The sequence below is a fragment of the Taudactylus pleione genome, unplaced genomic scaffold (assembly GCF_031769625.1).
Source record: "Taudactylus pleione unplaced genomic scaffold, aTauple2 ptg000007l, whole genome shotgun sequence".
NCBI lineage: Eukaryota > Metazoa > Chordata > Amphibia > Anura > Myobatrachidae > Taudactylus > Taudactylus pleione.
In genome coordinates, this window is record NW_028284410.1 from 15920319 (window position 1) to 15944562 (window position 24244).

Consider the following 24244-nt stretch of genomic DNA (forward strand, 5'->3'; position numbering starts at 1 on the left):
CTGAGGGGTCTAGGTACTAAGCCTAAATAAAGATAAAGTGGGCGGAGATAAAGTACCAACCAATCAGCTCCTGTCATTTTTCAAACACAGCCTGTAAAGTGACAGAAGCTGGTTGCCTGTACTTTATCTCCGTCCACTTTATCGCTCTTCAAGGCTTAGTATACAGAAGCCTTAATCAGGCCCTTAGCCAGTCCAACCATGAACCGTGTCATTATATCCCGTTCTGCCTACTTGAACACCTGGTACAGGTTGACGGGGCTAGTACTGCCAGCCTTCTGCACTCCCACCTGCATACTTGCTGACATTCAGCTCCCTCCTTCCGGGAGGGAGCTGAATGCCTGCATTCTGCAGGGGGCGTGGCCGGGCTATGATGCTGTTTTGGGGATGGGGCCAGGGCCATGACCGCACGATCGCGTCAGCGTGGCTCAGCCACCTCTTAATGCCGAAAAAGCCATTGTGAAGCAGGGGGCGGAGCCACGATGACGCGATTCAGAGTGAATCGGGGGTTTTTACTGGTAGTCCGGGGGGTAGGCAGCAGCCGGGAGGCTTGCCTGCCTTTCCGGGGGGTCGGGAGCGGCACCCGATATTCGGGAGCGGCACCCGATATTCGGGAGGCTCCAAACCAAATCGGGAGGGTAGGCAAGCCTGCCCACCTGTCAGGGAATGAGAGCAGGGGCGGATTGGGAATTTAAAGTGGCCCTGGAAAAAACTGTGAAAGTGGCCCCATGTGCGCGCCTTCGGCGCGCACCTAAAAAAGTGGGCGTGGCCTTGTGGCTAGGGGTGTGGCCGCGTGTTAAATGCTACGTCCACAAGCTACTCCCCTTGTTTTCATCTTGCTGGGGGCAGCTCGGGAGATGATGGATATGCCCCCAGCTCCTCCTCCCAGTGAATAAACACAGCTTGTGAATAAGTATTTTCTTACCTATATGATTTCTCTGCAACAAGGAACCTCTGAAGAAATTGATCCTCCCTGTACAGGCTGTGTCTTGGCAGTTGTCGGTTTTCACTATTCATGCAGGAGATTACATGGTCCGTAAGCCGCCTGTTAGCGTAGGAATAAAGACTATGGCCCTCATTCAGAGCCACTCGCTAGCAGCAGTACGCTCGTTCCGAGCGATGTTCGCACATCTGCGCATGTGTACGGTTTTTAGTACGCATGCGCGAACCAGTCAGTGCGGCCGAAAATCGTTGGTACGCAATATAGCGAGGGCCTGCTATTTTGAGTGACAGAATGAGGCGTATGTGGGTGGTAACAGGGGAAGGTGCTTGAAAACGGGGAGTGGAGATCCGAACGCAGGCGTGCTTAAAGGTCAAAACGGGCGTTTTAAGGGAGTGCATAATTAATACAGCAGCGTCATTGACCACGTCACTTGTTTTTTTTTAACTCAGAACTGCTTGCAAAATAGCGGTTGAAAACACCAACCACAAGAATAGTGAGCAGTTCATACGCTGTACGATGTACTCGATTAATCTAATAAATAGCGGACATGACGTATGGTGCGTGCGGCCAGGGGGCGTTTTTATCAAAAAAAACGAGCGTATGTTTTGCTCGCTCGTTCAGACTTAGAGGTGGGAACAGACTGCAATTTGCGAACGGATCATTTGAATAGCCACCCCTTGTTTTTGAACGAACGACCACAAATAGTGAACGGCTCTGAATCAGGCCCTATGTCATCAACATGCAACAGAGGTTCTCGCCAATACCATCCCCCTGTATCTCACCAGCACCACCCCCCTGTCACTCTCCAATACCATCCCCCTGTATCTCACCAGCATCATTCCCCTGTCACTCTCCAATACCATCCGCCTGGGTCTCTCCAGTACATCCCACTGTCCAGCTCCTCTTTGCCCCCATTGCCATCTCCCTTTTGCCCCAACACCATCTCCTCTGTGCCCCCAGTGTCAACCCTCTCCCCACATCACAACATGCTCCCACAGCACAGCAAAACCCTCTCCCCTCACAGCACTCCTCACAGCCCCCTTCAGCACAGCCCTCCTCACATCAAAGCCCCCCTCACATCAGAACTTACTCACATAATAGCCCCCTCACATCATAGCCCCCATCAGCACAGCCCTCCTCACATCTTAGTCCCTCAGCACAGCCCTCCTCACATCATACCACCCCTCAGCACAGCTCTCCTCACATCATACCACCCCTCAGCACAACCCTCCTCACATACCACCCCTCAGCACAACCCTCCTCACATCTTAGTCCCTCAGCACAGCCCTCCTCACATCTTAGTCCCTCAGCACAGCCCTCCTCACATCATACCACCCCTCAGCACAACCCTCCTCACATCATAGCCCCCCTCACAACCCTCCTCACATCATAGCCCCTCACATCATAGCCCCGCTCAGCACAGTCCTTTTCTACCATCTTTCGCCCCCTCAGCACAGTCCTCCACACATCGTAGCCCCCTTACAGCCCTCCTCACATCATAGCCCCCCTTACAACCCTCCTCACATCATAGCCCCCCTCACATCGTAGCACCCTCACAGCCCTCCTCACATCATAGCCCCCCTTACAGCCCTCCTCACATTATAGCCCCCCTTACAGCCCTACTCACATTATAGCCTCCCTTACAGCCCTACTCACATTATAGCCCCCCTTACAGTCCTACTCACATTATAGCCCCCCTTACAGCCCTCCTCACATCATAGCCCCCCTCACATCGTAGCACCCTCACAGCCCTCCTCACATCATAGCCCCCCTTACAGCCCTCCTCACATTATAGCCCCCCTTACAGCCCTACTCACATTATAGCCCCCCTTACAGCCCTACTCACATTATAGCCTCCCTTACAGCCCTCCTCACATTATAGCCCCCCTTACAGTCCTACTCACATTATAGCCCCCCTTACAGCCCTCCTCACATTATAGCCCTCCTTACAGCCCTCCTCACATTATAGCCCCCTTTACAGTCCTACTCACATTATAGCCTCCCTTACAGCCCTACTCACATTATAGCCCCCCTTACAGCCCTCCTCACATTATAGCCCCCCCTTACAGCCCTACTCACATCATAGCCCTCCTTACAGCCCTCCCCACATCAGAGCCCCCCTCAGCACAGCCCTCCTCACATCTTAGCCACCTCATAGCTCCCCTCAGCACAGCCCTCCTCAAAAAAGCCCCTCTCATCACCCCACCAGTAGTCAACTTACCTGTCAGGTCCTGCCCAGGGGGATTGGCGGTGGCAGTGAGGGACTGTCGATGACAGCGCAGCCGCTTTACTGGAGAACTGGCGGGCCAGCACTATATGTGCTGTGACATGTCTGCCTCTGAGGAGAGGGGTGAGAGCGGAGGGAAGAAGACGGGAGGAGGGGGAGGGACCCGGCCAGGGGGAGGCAGCCGGCAACAGCAACACTGCAGCAGGCAGGGAAAGCGCCTCCCTAGCCTGGCGCCTCCCTGCAATGCAGGCTTTGCTGAGCGTGTTGCGCCAGCGCTGCACGCACCACTTGCTCACCCCCTGATGACACCAACGGCAAGCTGGGTGGGTGGGCCTTTAATAGGCTGGCCTCTCTTCTCGCGAGAGAGGCTCAGCCACGGCGAGACACTAACAGGCAGGGCTGCCTGTGTAAAACACTCATTGTACAGGGGCCGGGTGACGCGAGTCGGGGGGCGGGGCCTCAATTGAAAAGCGGCCCCGCAACCAATCGGCCCACCGGGATTCTTCCCGCAGAAAGTAATGGCCAATCCGCCCCTGAATGAGAGGGTCGTATTTCAGATCTAGGGGGTTTCCAAGGATACCCACAAACATACATCAGGGATGGTTGCCTCTAAATAACAGGTGGGCGACAATCCCTTCAAATTGTATAGTTTCACTTTGACAAAAACTGGGTGTTTTTAACAGGTGAATAATCTAATTAGGAATCTAAGAATGTTATTTCTTACAGTACTCGTATAACAGCTGTCAGGGCATGTTGAGACAGCTGCAAGCCCGCAATGAAAGTTATGATGGCTTCTTTTGCAAGTCGATTATGTGGGAGGTGTCGTCACACCGTTGTGGCCAACTCTGAATACAAGTGATATTCGCATTTCCGGGCACACAGTGCGGCCAATTTGCATGCGGTTCGTAATCAGGCCCTATGTGGTGAATAAATAACCATTAAAGCTTTACTCATTACATCCACACACACACAAAAATGCACAACCTCATTGAAGTACACAATTAAGACAGTGGGCGGGATGTACTAAAGATGAACATGCGGTAAAACCCCCGAAAATGCAGTTTCCGATGGGTAACGTCACCTTCAGGTGGCGTTACCCAATAGAAGCCTATGGGCTTCTTTCCGGGATGCTCCCCCTGAGAGGGATCCAATCGGATCCCTGCCATAACACCCCCCCGACCCGCAGACTTCTGGGTATTAAACCCGGAAGTCCGTCTATCCAGAGCCATCGCAAAGGACAGCTCTTATTGAGAGAGCTGTCCTTTACGATATTCTTGGTACATACTGCGGTAATGAACCGCGGTATGTACCCGAAGACAGGCGGTATGCACTGCATCACTGAAGTGATGCTTAATACATCCCGCCCAGTGTCTGTTGAGCTCATGAATTGGTCCCACCCACCACATCACTAGCCACACCCCCTGTGCCAGCACGCAATAGGCCCTTCATAAATTTCAGCTACAGGCCTATGTGGATCCTAATCTGGCACTGGGTGCTGGCTGGGGAGACATAAGGGGTGCTGGAGCTGGAGAGACACTGCAGGGCTGGAGTTGCAGAAACACAGGGGGGGAGGGGGGGAGTGCCCTTCCTATTTTGTCAGTCTCGGGCCCCACAATTTCTGATGGCAGCCCTGACTATAATACAAGTTGTTTTGGGGTAAAGGAATGCGTCCATTCCCCTATGTCATAATGTGCCATGTTCATGCCCCTTTTCAGAGGCATTTAACCCTGAAAATATTGGGCGACATTATGATTATCAATTTATTTATATGGCACCAACAAAATCAGTTGGGACATACAAAAAAGAAAAGGTGAAAATACAGGACATTGCAGAAACATGATACTGTACATAACATAACACATAACAGGTAAGGTGTGTACTGTATAACGAATCAGCGAGATGCATAACATGCAAGAACACTGACGTGGACATGCGGAGAGAATAAAGTAATTCAGCTCAGTACTGCACTGCGTCCACGCCCCAACAGAGGCCGCTGCGGTGACTGCGAGTCCTCTCCTTTAGCATGTGCGGCCGGAACCCCTGTCCTACAGCGGAACCTTGTTTCTCCATCTAATGCGAAGGGAATAGTATTGTTTTACACTCATCACTTCCGGGTCCGGCCTTCCGAAGATGGAGACTATTCTGGAGCAGCAGCGGCGTTACCATGAGGAGAAAGAGAGGCTAATGGATGTCATGACCAAGGAAATGATGGCAAAGAAAGCCACGGTGAGAGCCCGGCCTGTACATGTGTTACACCACGGAGATCCTTTCGCACAGTGGACTCTCACTATAAGCTGCATTATATTGTGACTTCTTTTTAATTGCACATTCTCTCTTCTGGAGCAACGCTATATATATATATTTATTTATATATATATGCACGCACACACACTGCCAGCGCCTTGGGTGTGTTCTCTTTTATGTGTTACTGTTACACCTTTTCCACCCAAAACCCGGGACACTGACCATGGACTAAGCATGGGTCGGATCCGGGTTTTACCCATTTACATTTGTCGTCTGATCCTGGGTTCTTCCTTAGTCTAGCCATTCACACCGGTCCCGAGTCTTCCGGCATTACAGTGGCCGCTTCGAAATTATGGAATCGGCAAGCGCTACTGAAGGCAGCCAATGGGTTAGTTTAAGGCATGACCCAGGACATCGCACTGTTCCAACTGAAACGTTACCCAAGTCCAACACTGGTAGCGACCAGGATCAGATTCCCTATTCAGTCGACCTTTATTATTTTTCAGGGACCCTTTTCCACTGAGCTGGTGGCATTGGAAAATAGGTGACACCACAGAGCAATATCTAGCACCAGTCATCTTCTAGTTTCACACCTTGTGGCTCCTGCGGCTATTGGTAGGCTGCTGTCATGTGCTACGTGTGGTGTGATCAGCTGGTCTTTGAAAAAAAAATCTAAACAAATTCTTTATAGTATATTTATTCTTTCAATTAGATTTTAACCAGTATGGTGATTCTCTGTGTGATGCACGGTACATCTGAGTCCTGTGAATCATGCAGAGTGTTTAAAAATTCCAGAAGGAACGGTTTACAGTAAATAAATTTTTTCTGGTGTATACTTTCTACCAACCAAGACTTGCACACCAGAAAAAAAAGTGGTATGGAAACAGTTAATGTATATGAATGTCTGTAAATGTCCTGTGTGTCACACAGAGAATCACCCAGTAACATCTGTTATAGATAGTGTGTACCCAGCAAGACCTAAATTGTTTGATCACTGACACATGTCGCCCGTTCCATTGAACTGTAGTGCATCGAGTGGTGTGTCAACGTAGTTCAGACATATAGCATCTGTCCTGCAGCACAGCCGATGCCGATATAAATCTGGACGTCTGGCTGTGTGTATGGCCAACTGCCTGTACACTTGCTGCAGGGACAAGCCGGTGACTGACATCTCAACTGGGTGGACAGTTTAAGCGCTCACCCAGTTGTGATGTCAGTGCATACACATCGGCCGAACTATTGGTAGGTGTGTATGCACTTATCAATCGTTAGATGGGTCCGCCAGGTGTGTACCCCGCCTTAAGCTTGGTACACATTGGAGTGATGTGTACCCAGACAATATGGCGGCCAACATATCATATCCGTGATACACATGGACGGAACTGTCCCTGATTCCATCCTTCATTACCTTGCACGGCGCCACATGCGATATCGCCTGGTTGGTCGTGCAGCATGGCAGACCGGAAGATATCACTAACAATCACGGGAGCGCGCAGAGGCCATGCACACTAAATGATCTGGCCAATATGTTGTTTCGATTCAGCCTGAAAAGACATATCGGGCCGATATCGCTCCAGTGTGTACCCAGCTTAAAGTTGCAGCTTGTTAGTCTTGTGCTAAGGATACTGTATGTGGTATACATTTTCTAATGCTATCACATTTTAAAACAATTAATATGACGTGTGCTATCCTTAAATGCACATTGTCAGAAATCTATACAGATCACACTTTAGTCTATGAATTTTTTTGTATGTAAATGCATGCTATTATTTTTTGGTTGTAGATATTACTGGTTTAGAAATAGAACATTCTAAAATGTCACCTATAGACTGTACACTATTATGATGAAGACCCTCTGTCTGAAGTCAACACCATCTTGGACAACCTTGTATACGTTGTCTCTTTATATGATTTGTAACAGTCCAGCGCTACAATTCTTTGTGCACCTTTCAAATAATTTGTTTGTAAATTTTAATATTTCTCTCTCTTCAGTTGCGCGAACAGATAAATTCAGACCATAGAGCACGAGCAATGCAAGATGTAAGTGCTGATCATTTCTATTTAAGAACAGTTCAGATGAACAAAATTAGATTTGTAACTAAAATGCTTATAGTTCTGTTTGTGTGTTTTTATTTGCAGAGGTATATGGATGTGAGCGCAAACTCTAGGGATCTATATGAAGATAAAGATGGGTGAGGAAGATAATCTATTCTTCACACAAGAATATTAATAGATCATTTGCAGTTTAGCATATAAGTGCATTTGTAGCATAAAATGAAGATCTATGCTGTTTTGAAGTGTGAAACTTGTTTGATAATAGAAGTACGGTTGAGTCTCCCATATCCAAAATGCTTGGGACCAGGGGTATTTTGGATAACGGAATATTCCGTATTTTGGAACATTTGCATATCCTAATAAAATATATTGGGAATGGGGCCCAAATATACACACAGAAATCATTTGTGTTATATACACCTTATACCCACAGTCTGCTGGTAATCTTATACAATATTTTCAATAATTTTGTGGCTCAAGCAAAGTTTGTGTACAGAAATGAAATTCATTTGTTTCATATACACCTTATACACAGCCTGAAGGTCATTTTATTCAATATTTTTGATAATTTGTGCCTTACACAAAATTTGTGTACATTGAACCATTAGAAATGAAAGGTTTCATTATCTCAGTCATGCCAAAATAATTCCGTATTTTGGAATATTTGGATATGGGAGTACAGTGTATAAGTGGAATTAAATGAATGGTCATCTGTTTATTTCAGATTAAGAAAGGAAGAGCTGAATGCTATTTCTGGACCAAATGAGTTTGGTGAATTCTACAACAGGCTTAAATTGATTAAAGAATTTCATCGGAAACATCCAAATGAGGTGAGTTACTGGTGCATTTCTGCTGGGAAATGTGTCAATTCTGAATTCCTGTTTAGTCCCATTTACAGGATAAATAGCAGTGCAGCTTTACTTTGTACAAATGACAGCAGGGCTTTGTATAACTTTGATATGTTTTAATTAGTATAAACTGCCCCACTATCCAGTCTCGCATGAGAAACTTCCAGAGTGTTTAACACTGGGACTGATTCAGATTTGGTAATAGAGTAAGTAACTGTGTACCTGGACAAACAATGTTGTAATGCGAGGGGTGCAGATGTTTTTGTTTTTGCATGTGGGGTAAATATTGGCTGCTTTTGCAGGTAGCCCACAAATGCTGGACAACTTTATATTTACACTGCAATTTAAATGTCAGTTTGGACACAACCCTCCCAAATGTAAATTTCTGTGCACTATTTACATCGGCCCCACCTGCAGTGCAGCATGGTTTTACCAAGATGTACAGCTACTTGCTCTTTCTTAAGGTACGTACACACGTAACAATTTTTTTGAACGATTTAACTATAAGGATGTCGTTATCGTTCAATCGTTGAAAAAATCGTTCAGTTTCTGAGCTATAACAATGAACGATTATCATTCATGCGCGTTCCCGTTTGTAGTTCATTCTGACAGACCAACTAAGGGAAGTTACAAAAATTGTTTGTAGTTCAAAAAAATCGTTCATTACACTTTAAAAAAAATTTGACTGATAATCGTTCAGAAAATCGTTACGTGTGTATGCACCTTTTACTCTTTTCCCAAATCTGACTCCACTGTGCAGTAGTAGAAGATCTTGCCTATTTTAAACCTTTTTTTTTTTTATTCTTTTTTTTTTGTCTCTTTAAAAGATCTGTGTCCCTATGTCAGTGGAATTTGATGAGCTGCTGAAGACCAGGGAAAATCCAAGCGAAGAAGCCCAAAGTAAGTGCTTGGATTGTCCTTTAAAATGTCCATGATTATTTACCCTTTTTCATGAGGTTCCGTTACATTGGCTTTTAAGACCTTGGCACTCCACTTAGTTTTTTCAGTAATTGCTGGGCTTAATAGATTGTGTTTGTATATTAAGAACAAGTACTAGATAAGTGTAGCTTGTAGCCTAAGCCTGTAAGTGTTTAGTCTGTGTTCTTTGTTATAATAATGGATTTATTCAGTCAAAATTGTTATACCTTATCTTTTTTAACTTTTGCTTATTTCACCTTTGGGTGACTTGTGCTGTGCTTGGGACAGATCTGGTGGAGTTCACAGATGAGGAGGGTTATGGTCGGTACTTGGACCTTCATGACTGTTACTTGAAGTACATCAATCTCAAATCAACAGAGGTAAGAGAACCTGAGTATGTGTACTTTTTAAATGAAAAATGTTACGTAAAGAGAAATCAGCAGTGAGTTGCAGAAGATCAACTGTACTAATCTGAAGACACATTCATTGTGGAAATGGACAATTCAAACACTGTAGTCATATGGAGAAATTTATAGTACTGGTCCAAGAACCCTATTACACTGTAGTGTTCGCACTAGAATTATTTTAAGATCACTGAGGGGAGCACATTTTAATTTTGAGGGCAGATTTGTCTTGCTGAAGCTACAAAGACTAGTAAGCGCACAATATTTATGTTTACCCCTGATAAAGGCAAGTTGTCAGGTAACCAGGATATCTGCAATAGGAAAGGTTATCACAGCTGGAGAGTAAGTGGGACACACAGCAATAGTGTATCAAATGATCGTCTGTCTATTTTATTAGGTGTACAGGGATTGATAAATATTCATATCCTATTCAGAGCATGTCATTGTTTGTAAAACATTTTTATCAGGATCACGTACACACTGTAAATTCTATTTGTATTAACGGAGGGGGGGGGGGCAGCATTGTATTAATAAGCAAACTACTACTGATTTCTGGATTTTTCTACTATATTTGGCAAATATTAATGAGCCCTTGTTCATTGCTCATGAGAGTGCGGCTAGTGACATTCCATTGCAACATTGTATATATCTCTTTGCTACTGCAAATAATAAGCACAAGTCTGAGAACACGTGACAACTCCTGTTTCTGCATGTCGGCATACATTTGAACAAAGCAGCATTCAAAGTTTAATTCAATTACCCCATGTAATTTTTATACACATATGGGTCCCTAATCTATTATATACCCCCATTCATAGAGAAAACCCTTAAACATCAGAGATCTGTACTAAGAACAAGATGTCCAGTCTAGTTGATAAATCAGCTGTGGCATATACATAATTACTGGTAATTCTAGGGTGGGCACGGCGGCGCTGACTAAAGGGCACAACGTACGCACACCGCCAAAGGAGCGTGTCTTTGAGACGTGCCTCCTTTTCATCACAAAGATGCTGGATTGCCCCTAGCTCTCCCTGCAGTGTGAATAGATGCCGTGCATACAACAATCGCCTTCTTACTGCCAAAGCTGATGGTCACTCTACCTGTCAATGTTCCTCAAGGGTCCATCCTTGGACCCAGGGGCAGAACTATGGGAGACAATGGAGGCGCCTGCCGCCGGGCTCCAGCTCTGAAGGGGCACCTTGTCCACAACATATTCACTCCACTTAGGGCTGTAACTATGTACCCAGAGAGTACCGTCATGGCCGCCTAATACATGGCACCCCTTCCCGGCACCTGAGAAGCCACCATACACTAGTGGATAGCTCCATGTCAGACCATCAGCTGCCGCCTTCGTCTATCTATAGCCTGTCAGCATGCGAATTGCTACATTACAGTGTCAGCGGCTGTGACGGGGGGCACCAAATTATAATTTGCCTCCAGGCGTCTGGGATGAATTTACGCCACTGCTTGGACCCCCTCTCCCTAGGTAACTCATCAGCTCTTTCACTCTCCAACACCACCTTTATGATGATGACGCTCAAATATACCTATTCTAGCTTTCATTCTGTAGACTTTACTAGATAATAATAGCTAGAAGCTGATTGGTTGCTATGAGTAAATTGTCCTCTTCAAAAAATGTGATACATCTCCTCTTTTGTCACTGATTACTGTTGTAGGCGACACCCACAGGAGCCCCACATCATGTTTTGATAGATCTATGCTTATGTTCTGCAAGATGTCAGCAATGGAAGCTGCTAGTAGAGTGGTATTGATGTGGGAGTGGGTGTGTTTCTGTGTCACTTGGGTGCCCTCATAGTATTACAGCTGTGTTTTGCATGCAAAAAGATATATATACATTGTTCCCAATCACATGTCCCTTAATGAGTGCACTGTACTACTGCAATTGAGCTTTTCAGCAATAATAAAGTAATGGTTTTAGTAAATTCTAATGCATTACAGTCACTAGTTCTGTTAGTCCAATCCAGTGGCACATATGACATGTTAGAGTGTTGGCCTTTTGACACCAACTTCTGTCCATGTTCTAATAAATTCAGGATGGAGGAGCAGTTCACTCTTAAGGGGCCTATCCATTTGCCGACTTTCTGCTTTATGTGACCAAAACCAGGAGGTTTTGGTCTGATCATGCAGAAAGTCTGCAAGTGGATAGCCGGCAAGGACCAGCGATGCGCGTGCACGCTGGGTCCTTGCCAACCCAGACTATCTATCGAACAGGCTGGTCAGCCTGACGACGATAGTCAGGTTCCAAATGTTAATAGATAGGAAGGTTGAGCTCCTGCACTGAAGACGTTCAGTGAACGTCTTTCAGTGCAGTGCACGCACCTCAGCGACATGAAAGTCTGAACGCTGGACGTTCAGACTTTCATATCGTTAAATGGATTGGCCCTTTTGATGTATCTCATAAAGTGGTGGTTTCATATAAACCACACTAATGCTTATTCCCTAATTATATTCAAGAAGGGTGGCTTACTGTTGTATTATCTTTTCAGAAATTGGACTACATCACTTACTTATCAACTTTTGACCAACTTTTCGACATTCCCAAAGAGCGAAAAAACGCGGAATACAAACGGTTGGTGATTTTAAATGTGGATTTTAAAAATTTATAAAAAAATGTTCTTCAAGTACCACACAACAACCAGCAACCCCGTAGGAGTCATATATTCTTACACGTGAGAGAGAACATACAGTATTGAGTTTTGCAAATAGTAACTGGTTAACATTTGATTTTCTACTCCATCTGGTGGACACTTCTTGACCATGGGGTATAGTGAGGGTTATGGAGCTGGCACTACATAGGTTATCTTTTGTAGTATGTAAGCTCCTCTCCTGCAACCCCTTTCTGGAGTAGGTCAGAGCAATAGAGGAGCTGATACTCTGTTTCATCCAAGATGGACCAAGGTGGTACACAGGGATAGGTTTTTCCTTGGGGGAGGGGGAGGGGGTTGTGTCTGCACCTCTGATATCCCTCTAAATGTTTACAGGAGGTGGACTTGAAGTGTTTAACTTGAAAGCTATCTTTTAGCTATATCATCAGCTAAAAGAGTTTCAGAAGTAGGAACTATATCTTGTAAACCTCTATTTCTGGTTGATTCACTAAGATATGGCAATATTACATGCACTACCTTCTTTTTAACCTGAACCTAGTGATGTTGCCTTCTCATCTTAATCAAGAAATTTTAATACCCTTTTTTTTTTCTAAATCAAGTAAAACAATGGATCAGGGTAAGTTGGCTCTGTTAAACGTAGTAAGAGGGCTGAAAATGTATCTGGAGAGGACAATCGGTATAAGGAAAATGAATAGTTTGCTTGTCCTTTGATGCTAAGAAAATAAGTTAGCCAGCGTCTAATCAGGCTATATAGCCAGGTGGATTAGGGCCACAATTCAGCAGGCATATCGGGGAATTGAACCGCCTATTCCACCTCGTAACTCAACTCATTCCACTCGCTCAGTGGACGCTATAAAAATGTTTGCGCAGTTGAGCAATTTTTTTTTTAATACAAAGGTATAAAACTGACTTTGCCAAAAGTTGGTTCCTAAATGGATCAAGCAGAACCCATCATGTTGGCACCAGAGCAGCTAACAACATTAGACAAGCCTATTTTCACAGTGCAATCTTCTTCCCTTTTTTTTTTTGCTTATCTCACCTTACCCTTTTCTAAAACTTTTACCTTTAAAACTTTAGATAAGATAAAAAATGCATTAATATTGGTGCTGTTATTTGATGTGGGCATTGTTATTGGTGCTATTTAATAATAGCATGATTAATAATTTCCACCTCCAAAGAATACCCCCAATAATTATGCCAACCGAACACTTATATTACCTGACCTGTTCAATCCTGCTCTGTGTCTGCTGCTTCGCCTCTCGCTGCCCCTGACTGGATCAGATTCATTTATGCATACTGGTATCTGGTCTTATGAGGCCCCAGAAGCCGTCAGATGTTTATTTTTGTTAAGTTGGTGGCAATCTATCGGCGAATGCCCTATGAGCTTACCTGTAGATCACAATGTTATGACCAGGTCTGAGCAACCATGGTCTTCGGTTCATACATTCACTTTGTGTCCAGGGATGCTTCTTTTGGACAGTATTGTGTGAATTTAATTGTAAATACCAAAAAATCATAGCACTAGCTGCTGATTTAAGATATTTGAAGCATTGATTTAAAAATCCTGAACATGAGATGCCTACTACATCTGTCTCCATAAAGTCAACCTATTTAAAACTACAGTATAATGCCAATTAGTGAACTTATTTAGTCTTTTATTTTTCTCTGTCAATTGTGGGGCGAGGACACTTGAACCTTGTATTAAATAACGTGTGTGGTTTTTATTTATTTACATTTCCCACCATTGTGGGGTGTTGCCTACACTAGCTGACTGTGGCAGCATTGTTTAATTATTTTTTTTTTTAGCTTAACCATGTAACAGCTGTGGCACTTCAGTGGCATGTACCCAGCTACAGTAGATTTGTGATGCCTGGAACTAGCTTAGAATGTACTGTGGTGGTTCAGGAGTGAGCCAGTTACTACCTCTGCAGGTAATTTAAATTAATTGAAAGAAAACCACATTCATTTAAATTGTAAAATAGTGAATTCTCAGACTCCAATGGTCTGTCAAAATAGGTAAAAACCTTCTCTAAGAAGGAAAATTTGCTTCATGCAAACAAGTGGTTTTTACTTTTAATATCTATTGCTACATAAATCCCAAGCCTAATGGCGTTTGTCCATGCCTATGGCCTACTAAGTTCTGTAACAATATTCCTGCAGGTATTTGGAAGTGCTTTTAGAATACCTACAAGATTACACAGACCGAGTGAAACCGTTGCTGGATCAGAATGAGCTTTTTGGAAAGATACAGATTGACTTTGAGAAGAAGTGGGAGACCGGAAGCTTCCCAGGTTGGCCCGTAAGTAATTGGCACCAATGCTCATTTATTTACTTTTAAACCGTGCATTAACATTTGTAGTGCCAGTTAGCGCTACATAAAAAGCATGCTGTTAAAACATGGCTACTTTCATCCTTACAGAAAATATGGGCATCAACCAAACTGCTTTGGGGTTGCTGGCTAGGAGAACCCATTCCAATGTTTCTCAGGTGTAATCGGTGCTGTATATTATGTTATTGGAGATTGCTGCCCATTTGATGTAGGGGGGTATGCACTGTTGTTGCAATCCTCTGTCACAAACTTTATAATGTGTTCGAACCTAAGTAATGGGCACCCGACGAAGCAATTCAATTGTTGCTCCGATCGGAGATGAATGTTATATGTTAGCCCCTTAGGTGGCTAGCAGAAATGTGCAAAGAGTCCAACTCTTGGGGGCCCCAATGACACTTTTTGCAGCGTGCCCATTAGTTTAGACTGGGTAGGTCGCTTTGTGCGGCTAAACCAAACGCTTTTGTGTGTGACTGGAGCGATAATTATGGGCACCAAAATAATTCAATTACTCTGTCGGGTGCCCATTAATTATTGCATCCCAAAAAACAATTGAATTGACCCCTTAGGGGTCGATTCAATGAAGAGTGATCTGGGTTTTTTTTGTCAATATTCCTCTGTAAATTTGTAATGTAATTGTAAATTAAAATCACAATCAATTTTCCAAGCAAATTTTTGGTTTGTTTTTTCTTTTACTGACTATAAATTTTCCATGATTAATTAAATCAACCATTGGACACCTTTTTAAGAACCTCCAATACTTTGCTTATGGCCACTAACAGCCTTATATATGGTAAAGGTGTCTTAGTTGCTGCTTTTGTTGTGGTTCAGGATGATTTCCTCTCTCATATGCATTTCTCCCAGGTTACTTTTGTAGAAAAATCATGCAGCATTGTCACTATGCCAGCGAATCGCCATTTCTAATTTAATTTTGCATCTCTCAGGTGCGCGGACTGCAGAAATAAGCCACGATGTATGCAAGGTTCATGCTGCGTGTTTACTTTTCACTAAATCGCTTGCAATTTACTTGACCCCTTAGAGCTAAGATCAATATATAAAGGGATGTTATACTTTGTAATAGGAGTCTACATGTCTCATACTTAATTTCATACGTTTATTGCAGTATAGCCACAAGGTGGCACTGTTCTGTTAAATTTGGTGCATTGTTATACTGTAAACATGATGATCAATATTTATACACTTGTTAAAAGACCGATAAAGTTCAGTTAGCAGAATTTTAATTTGTACTAGAACACATTTCTGAAATTATTAAATTTAGAAAGGGAAGACATAATTGTATTATTATTATTTTTTTTTTAAATATTACTAATGTTCAGCTTTTGTGATTTACAGAAAGAAACAAGCAGTGCCCTTACACATGCTGGTGCTCATTTGGACCTCTCTGCCTTTTCATCTTGGGAGGTAAGATTCCTCTCTCCCCTATGAATCCTTCTTTTTTTATTTGTAATTTGGATTAAGGTGTAAGCTAATTATAGTAAATATCTACACATTATTGTCAGGGCTGGACTGCCCATCTGGCACTTCTGGCAAATTCCAGAAGGGCCGATGGCCAGATGGTTTGATGTTAAACCGTGGCCGAGAAGCTCGTCCGGGATACTGAAAGTTGTGGGTGTGCTGCTAGGCTAGGCCCCCATGACCTGTCAGATGTAACCACGCCCCTTTTGCGGCGAGGTCATGCCCCTTTTGTAGGTGCTTGCAAGGGGACAGCCAGGGCTGATAAGAAGCCCAAGCTGTTTTTTACAAAATGGGAAAAAAATGTTAATTGGAAGAAACAAACAAATCTAGTATCTTACGTTCTGAAAAATGTTTACAAATAGGTAAGTGTGCATAGGAATGCAAACACAAAGCATTGCAAACAGAGTATCTCCGTACGCTGAGAATGTTACTTTATAGATCAAAACTTCATTGTGACATTTCTACCATGTAAAACTATTGTGTTACTCTCCATAAATTGCGGCCGAGCAATATAGGACTGTTAAAGGTAGTATAATCCAAAAAAAGAGGGGAAATTGACAGAATGGGCGCCTTCTCAGGGATCTCTGGATAGACCATGCAGTTGTCACCAAGGGAAATTGTGCGATAACCCACAATAGTACAAAACAAATGGAACTTGGTTGCGCTGAGTCTTCCCAAAAAAGGGTCCATTAAAATTCATAATGTCTCAGGTGTTCAGTCAATAATATATATAATTTAATAAATACAAAATGAAAACTGCATAAACTATTGTATAATAAATAAAACATTACAAGTAGTATTCACTTGATGTGGACATGATAATTTAAGTGCTGACACTGCCTTGTAATGTAAGTGCTGATGATGATGTAAGTGCTGATATTGTTGCAGTGTGCTGGAGGGAATACCCTTTTCTTCTCTGGTAAATAAGGGATGTCCCAGCAAAAATTGATGATCAATAATCAAATTATTTTAATGACATTATAATAAAGCTCTATTGTCGTGGATAAACAAAATAATAAGAGTTATGGTATAACATACCTTCGTTAACTCTTTTTCTTCGAGGTCCATGGGGTCCACAGCCATTACTCTGGGGTATATAGATTCATCCAGGCACCAAACAGTTAGTCCAAGCTCTCAGCTCCCAGGATGCACCAGGTCCCCCCTATATACCCCACCCCTGGTCACAGGCAGTCAGTTTGTTATAAAGCCAACCAAGAGAAGGCAAAACAGATAAAGGAGGAAGGACCCATGTTCTCTAGACCAATCTCTCATCCAAGCGAGAAACATTCAGAGATACAAAGAAATACCCAACACCACCAGGTGGGTGTCCTGTGGACCCCATGGACCTCGAAGAAAAAGCGTTAACGAAGGTATGTTATACCATAACTCTTATTTTCTTCTTCGGGGTCCATGGGGTCCACAGCCATTACTCTGGGGATATACCAAAGCAGTACTCCTAAGGGCGGGAACGCTCCTGTATTTCCGTAGAGGGGAGAATCCTATGCCCGAAGGAAGCATCCTGAGAGTCAAATGTCTCAAACGCACATAATTTGACAAAGGTGCGGACGGAAGACCACATGGCTAACCTGCATGTTTGTTCAGCAGAGGCTCCACGACGCACCGTCCACGATGGTCCCAAAGATCGAGTAGAATGTGCCGTGACCTTGTTCGGCATAAGATCAGCTTGTGTGTACGCTTGAGAAATTTGTCATATGCACCCATCTGGCCAAGTCTGTCTGTTAGCTGGCCAGCCTCGTTATGACAGCCATACAACACGAATAAAAAAAAAAAACCTTACTCCTAATGGAGTTGATGTAATCTACATAGATGCGTAACGCACAAACCACATCCGGTGATGCTTCAGTAGCCGAAAGGCCTGACTCTTGCAAAGCCAGAACCACCATTTCCTATGAAACCGAGAAAACCACCCTCAGAAGGTACCCGGCCCTAGTACGAAGAACAACGCTATCTTGATGAAATATCCGCAAAGGAGAGCGAAAGACAGGGCTGATAAATCAGAGACCCCACGGGCAGAAGCGATAGCCAGAAGTAACCAGTCTTCACTGTCAAGCACTTTAGGTCCATCGATTTCAGGGTTCAAACAAAGGAGCCTGCAAAAGTCCTGAGAACCCCCCTGAAAAAATATCCTAATGTCAGACCAATGGGGCAATCCTTTGAAAGTGCAGAAGCCTCAACTCTCAGGGTGTCCAGACGGAGACCCCGGTCTAAACCAGCCTGACCCGAAACTACAAGTGTCAAACTTTGTAATAATAAATGCAGCCAGAGGAAGATTTCTGTGCCCTCTGAATTACAGAATTGGAAAACTTTTCCCTTTAAGACAGAGGTCTCAAGAGCCACGCCGTCAGACAGATGTGGCAGGCAGGGACCCTGTTTATTAACCGGTCCAGCTTTGAAGGAAAAGGCCACAGAGTGTCTATGGAGACTCCGCAGGCAGGTGAACCAATGGCGTCCCGGCCAAGCAGGGGCTCAGTATTACTGTTGCACTCTCCTGTTTGTATTTCCTGATAAACCTTAGAAGAAGGGAAACCGGAAGAAACAAAAAATACGCCAGTCTGAAGTTTCACCCTACTGCCAAAGCATCTACAAACTCAGCCACAGGATCCCTGGTTCTGGTCCGAACCCGGGGACCCTGTGGCTGTGACCCGAGGCATGAGGTCTACCACTGGAAGTTGCCATCTGCCCACAAGGCTCCGCAACCCCTGTGGCTGAAGAGCCCACTCTCTGGCATGTATATCCTGCTGGCTTAAGAAGTCCGCTTTCAAATTGAGGACTCCTGGTATGAACACAGCTGGTCCTGCTGGAAAAACTACATTCTGCCAAAATCAGAATGTTTGCTACTTTCGCCATGACAGCCTGGCTCCACGTGCCTTCCTGATGGGTGAGGTAGGCTACTGTGGTATCAATGTTGGTTTGTACTTGTACAGGCCTGCTCCTTTAGAATTTTCTGAGCTTGAACAAGCGTTCTTGAATACTGCCTTTAGTTCCAGGACGTTCATGGACAGACTGCTTTCCGTTGTCGTCCATCTTCCCTGAAACGTGTGTTGACCTGTCCATGCTCCCCAACTGCGGAAGCTGGCATTGTTAGTGAGGAGTACCCAATCTGGATCCAGAATGGGTGACCCTTGTTGAGATGGTACATCTGCAACCACCATGACAGGGACAGTCATACTTATGGCGAGAGACAGATTGTCTGAGCCTTGATTTGGAAATCCAGGCAGTACCATGGCCGGGCACCTAACAGCTCCTGATAGAGAAAGGACTGCCCTGAGGCAGGCTTCAAGTCTCTTATCAGTGGAACATTTAAAGACGGATACTGATGGTACTGGAAAGGGATATAAGGCGTCAACCTTTTGCCCTTACTTCCTCTGAATAGATGCTGAGATTTCACTACTTTCTGGAAAAGCAAAGTACATGGACACAGGAAGAATTTCGGGCCAAGGTGGGAAATGAACCCACAACCTCTGCGCTGGGAGGCAGGAATGCTAACCACTACACCATCTGTGCTGCCCTGTTTGAATACTAGAGCCCTTGTTTATACCTGCTCCATAGCATTTATGTTTAACAGTGCTTTGACCCTTCTAATCAGGGAGGAGACATGCGCCGTTGGAAACAGGTCTTCCTCTCCTGAGAGTGACTCCTAAGAGGAGACCCGTGTATCCCCTAATCACCAGAGGATGTTCAGAATCTAAGGGCTGGCCGGTATGTGACAGAGCGCCTTCTGGTTATTTTACCGTACTGGCCTAGCCGCGGTTGCTGTAAAGCTGCTGAGGCCGAAGCCACCTTCGACCTGAGTGAGTATACATGTCCCTTCAGGACGAATGCACAGGGGCATAAGTATAGTAAGTTGCAGCCGCTGAACCATTATCAGGGCTGGCGTAAGAGCCGCCAACCTGTCTGCACCCTGCGCTCTGATCTGGCAAAGGCAACCCAAGGAGCCTCCTGCCATGAAGCTGGTGGATTTGATTGCTGTGATAACTCCTTTGACCACATACCATCTGTTGTAGAGGGCACATGAAGAGAAACCCCAGTGATAGCTTATGACTGACAAGCCAGCCTAACACGGCAGATTTCATAAGTCATATGAAATGCACATACAATCTGAGATATATATATATATCTCTGTGTGTGTGTGTATATATATATATATATATATCTCTATCTATCTCTGTGTGTGTGTGTGTATATATATATATATATATATCTCTATCTCTATCTATATATCTCTATATATATATATATCTCTATCTCTATATATATATATCTCTATCTCTATATATATATATATATATCTCTATCTCTATATATATATATATCTCTATCTCTATATCTCCAAACACACTAAACTCTCTAGTCAACTACCAATAGCACACAAGGCTAAGTGGGATAACAAGTTTTGTAAAACCTGCCCATCCAAGGAGAGGTATAATGAACCAAGCCTCCTGAGAAACATTTGCAAGTGACCTACAACAAGTGTAGGTTTAACAATGCCCAGTGACCACCTTCACAGAAACCATACATGTGAAGCACTGTGTAACCCATCATTGGGGTTTTTTTTTTTTTTTCTAAAAAGAAAACCGTAGCATAAGGCCACATCAGTTTGCAAGATCTTCATGCATATATCGCAAAATAGTTAAATAGGTACTAAATCACAATCGACCCAATTCGGTATGATTCCAGTGTTTACACCTTCCTAGTAGGCATACACAGGGATAAACCAACTCCCCCCTCCTCTGGTCAGCATTCAACTGACAGATTTTCCCTAATTATTTAGGAGGGAGGGGAATGGGCAGCCCATTTTCCACAAGCATGTGAACCACAATTTAGCCCCTACAGCTGGGGCCAGTTGGAGCACTTATTTAACAAAGGCAACAATGTGATGTGCTAACCTTCACAAACTAGTAAATGTGAAGTACAGTTATAACTGACAGTCTCCCAGAAACCACAAAGGCAGCATAACTCAGCCTCTGTATAGCCTGGCTACCCAAGCAGAGGTATATTGGTACATAATCTGGGAAAAGGAAACCCCAGGGGGAGTTCCTGTCCAGAAGCTGGTAGGTTTCACTGATGTAGTGGCTACTTAACAGTTTTGTATAAAATCTATTAGCACAAGGGCTTACGCCCCCTGGTTTTCAGATTCTTTGCACATGACACTGATTTTCCAAAATTCTGAGTACCCATGTGACCATGTTTCACCCCCAAATTTCCCACACACCTGTAGTAGAGGGTTATGAGGAAAAACAGCAGTGATAGGTTATAACCTGACAGTTATTTACACATGAAAAGGCAGCACCACACACAGCAGATTTTCATAAGTCACATACAATGCATATATATTAAGTATATGCCTTTCAAACCCTTAATTTACTAGGCCTAGTAGAATATAGAGCTCTGTATGACCAGCCTATGGCACCTGTAGTAGAGGGCTATAAGGAGAGACAGCAGTGCTAGGTGAAATGTTGTAACACACACAGCATTTAAAAGGCCACAAATAATGCATACATAAATACTCTTAGCAGAGTCTATGCAATCCAGGCTCCCAATGAACTATGAACAGCATGAAGCTTAGTAGCATATGGAGCTTATAACAGAGGGGCTTATCTATGCAAGGAACTGTGTACACATGTGAAAATGCCACACCTTTAATTACCAAAGTACCTACAGCACCTGGTATTCCCAGGTGGCCCAAGATCAGACCAGTGTGGTGTGGCTGTAGGTCCTTCACTTATATGGCGCCACAAGGGCCCCGCAGCACCTCACAATGTACACAAACAAACATATCAATACAAAAAAATGCAGGACAGATACATGATCCATACATTGCTGCATAACACCCAGATAAGCAGCATGGTGTCTGCAACCCAAGGTTGGGTGCTGTGCTAAATTAGAGTATAATTAAGTGAAGGCGAAGCACATGAGAGAAGACACCTGCAACAGAAGGCAATAAGGGAAACAGTAGTGATAGGTTAACACTTTAACACACACAGTTTCCAAACAAAGTCATAAACAATGCATATATATCTCAGCAGAGCTTATGCAATTTTTAGGCTCCCATGAACTACAAATAGCCCGAAGCTTAGTAGCATATATGGAGCTTCTGTATAACTGGTCCCCAGGGAGAAGTATACAGGGAGACTGACCCAATACCTCCTGAGCAACAGCCATGGAGAGCACCCAGGAGTGGTCTGTAGCTGACTCAAGTAGTTGGAAGGCTGGGCAGAACAACCCAAAGGCGGGAACTTCGGAAGGGCCGTAGTTCGTGTCGCGGGAGGGGCCGCCGGGGAAGCGTACCTCCCCTATGCTGCCAGACTTTACATCCCGGTGGTCCTGTGAAAGCAGACCCAGGTAGACTGGCTGCCCACACAGCAGTCCCCCGGCCAGTCTCTATGCCGGATGACGGACCGCTCGTGACCGTGCGTCAGCGGCCACCCACGGTCCTACTCACCTGCATCCTGGTCGCGGTCCAGAGTCTAAGCCCCTGCCGAAAGCACTAGCCGAGACTAGCGTTGCGGCGGGGGTAGATGAAGCAGGGACCCGTGCGTCTATTGACGCGTGGTTCCACCAGGGAACACGTGCCGCCTGCTTTAAAGTAAATAATAGAAAGAAAAAAAAAAAACTTGGTCTTCGGGACTGCTCCAGCAGTCCCACTGTTAGTGTGGTGCCTTCTCGCACCAAACAGAACTGACTGCCCGACTGCCTGTGACCAGGGGCGGGGTATATAGGGGGGACCTGGTGCATCCTGGGAGCTGAGAGCTTGGATTAACTGTTTGGTGCCTGGATGAATCCATATACCCCAGAGTAATGGCTGTCTGGACCCCATGGACCCCGAAGAAGAAAAATAGAGCTAACAATCGTTTTCACTATTGTAGACAACAATCATTAGAGGAATAGTTAAAAATACAAATGTAAAAACACAGTACAAGTTCAGGCCTTAAAAGTGAAGTATTAAAAAAAATAAAAAAATTCTCACTTAAAACTGCAACATGTTTCATGGCACTTGGCCGCTTCAGGCATTGTTGAAAGAAAGCATGTTGCATTATCCTTTAATATTTTTATGTTGCATAAACTTGGTTGAACAAGGTTTCTAATAGATAGCAATGTTTCACAGTATTAATATAATTAGCAGGATTAAATTTTTTTTTTTTTTCATTAAAACATGAATGCAAAAAAAAAAAAAAAAACCCACTGGTTTAAGCAAAAAAACTGTGTAAATAAAACTTTTTTTTTTTTTTTTCTCAAAACCTATAGGAAAGCCAAGCTGCATTGATTACCTTGACAATTTTTTGTTTTGTACAAACCTTTATCTGGTTAACTTTTTATTTTATTTTTTTAATTTATATTTACATTTTTAATCATTGTTTTTTTTTCTTTCTTACTTGCAGGAGTTAGCCTCTCTTGGATTAGATAGGTTGAAGTCTGCCCTGCTTGCTCTAGGGCTTAAATGTGGAGGGTAAGTGACATATAGCTTTTACAGGTGTGTGTTTTTGTGTTCTACAGATATTTGGTAATTTCATCATTGTAAATACAGGCCAAGATAATGTTTGTACACAGATTGTTTGCCATTTTAGACAGAGAAGGGTAAAGTAGATTTAGTGTAATACAGCTATTATACCATGCATTGTACAGAATACAGTAAACGTATTTTCACACTCCCTGCCAGCATTATAACCCTATTTCACGGAATAACTGACCGACACAAATGGACCGTTGCTTCCCCTTTCACCTTCTATTAGTTATATACGTTGTAATAAGTGCTGTGATTATGTCATGGTGTAAGCTAAATTCTATAACTATTATTTATGGAAAAGTCTTATTAGATTGTGTGGGTTGTTGGGTGTGCAGCTTGGTAGAAACTCCAGCATTCAGATGAAAGGCAGTGACTAAAGCTGGGTAAACACCTTTTGTGATCACTCAGCTGATCGGGTAAACTCTCCCGATTAGCCGAGTACTGTGTCCAGCTTGACCCCCTGCAAGCCCTGTACACACTGTGCTAGAAATAGCTCAGTGTGAATGGGATCAGGAGGTCGGGCCGATAAATATTAAGCGGCACATAACATGTAACACCCCGACCGTTGCAGGAGCATTGTAAGCCGTGTATCGGTTACCGTTCAAGCATGCAGACTTATACAATTGTCTGCCCGATCACCCGATATTGGGTGTT

At 43.9% G+C, this 24244-nt stretch overlaps 1 protein-coding gene across 1 annotated transcript in view; it reads left to right on the forward strand.

Annotated features, from left to right (window-relative positions):
- Positions 1 to 5137: 5137 nt before the first annotated feature.
- The window catches only part of SF3A3 (splicing factor 3a subunit 3), a 29427-nt gene continuing 10320 nt past the window's right edge, over positions 5138 to 24244 (forward strand). Inside the window, exons 1-10 of the mRNA XM_088462291.1 lie at positions 5138 to 5393; positions 7404 to 7451; positions 7551 to 7603; positions 8191 to 8296; positions 9142 to 9214; positions 9521 to 9612; positions 12144 to 12226; positions 14424 to 14562; positions 15943 to 16011; positions 23466 to 23533. Of these exons, the coding sequence (XP_088318417.1) occupies positions 5298 to 5393; positions 7404 to 7451; positions 7551 to 7603; positions 8191 to 8296; positions 9142 to 9214; positions 9521 to 9612; positions 12144 to 12226; positions 14424 to 14562; positions 15943 to 16011; positions 23466 to 23533 (827 nt within the window). The 5' untranslated portion in view covers positions 5138 to 5297. The remainder of the gene's footprint in view (positions 5394 to 7403; positions 7452 to 7550; positions 7604 to 8190; positions 8297 to 9141; positions 9215 to 9520; positions 9613 to 12143; positions 12227 to 14423; positions 14563 to 15942; positions 16012 to 23465; positions 23534 to 24244) is intronic.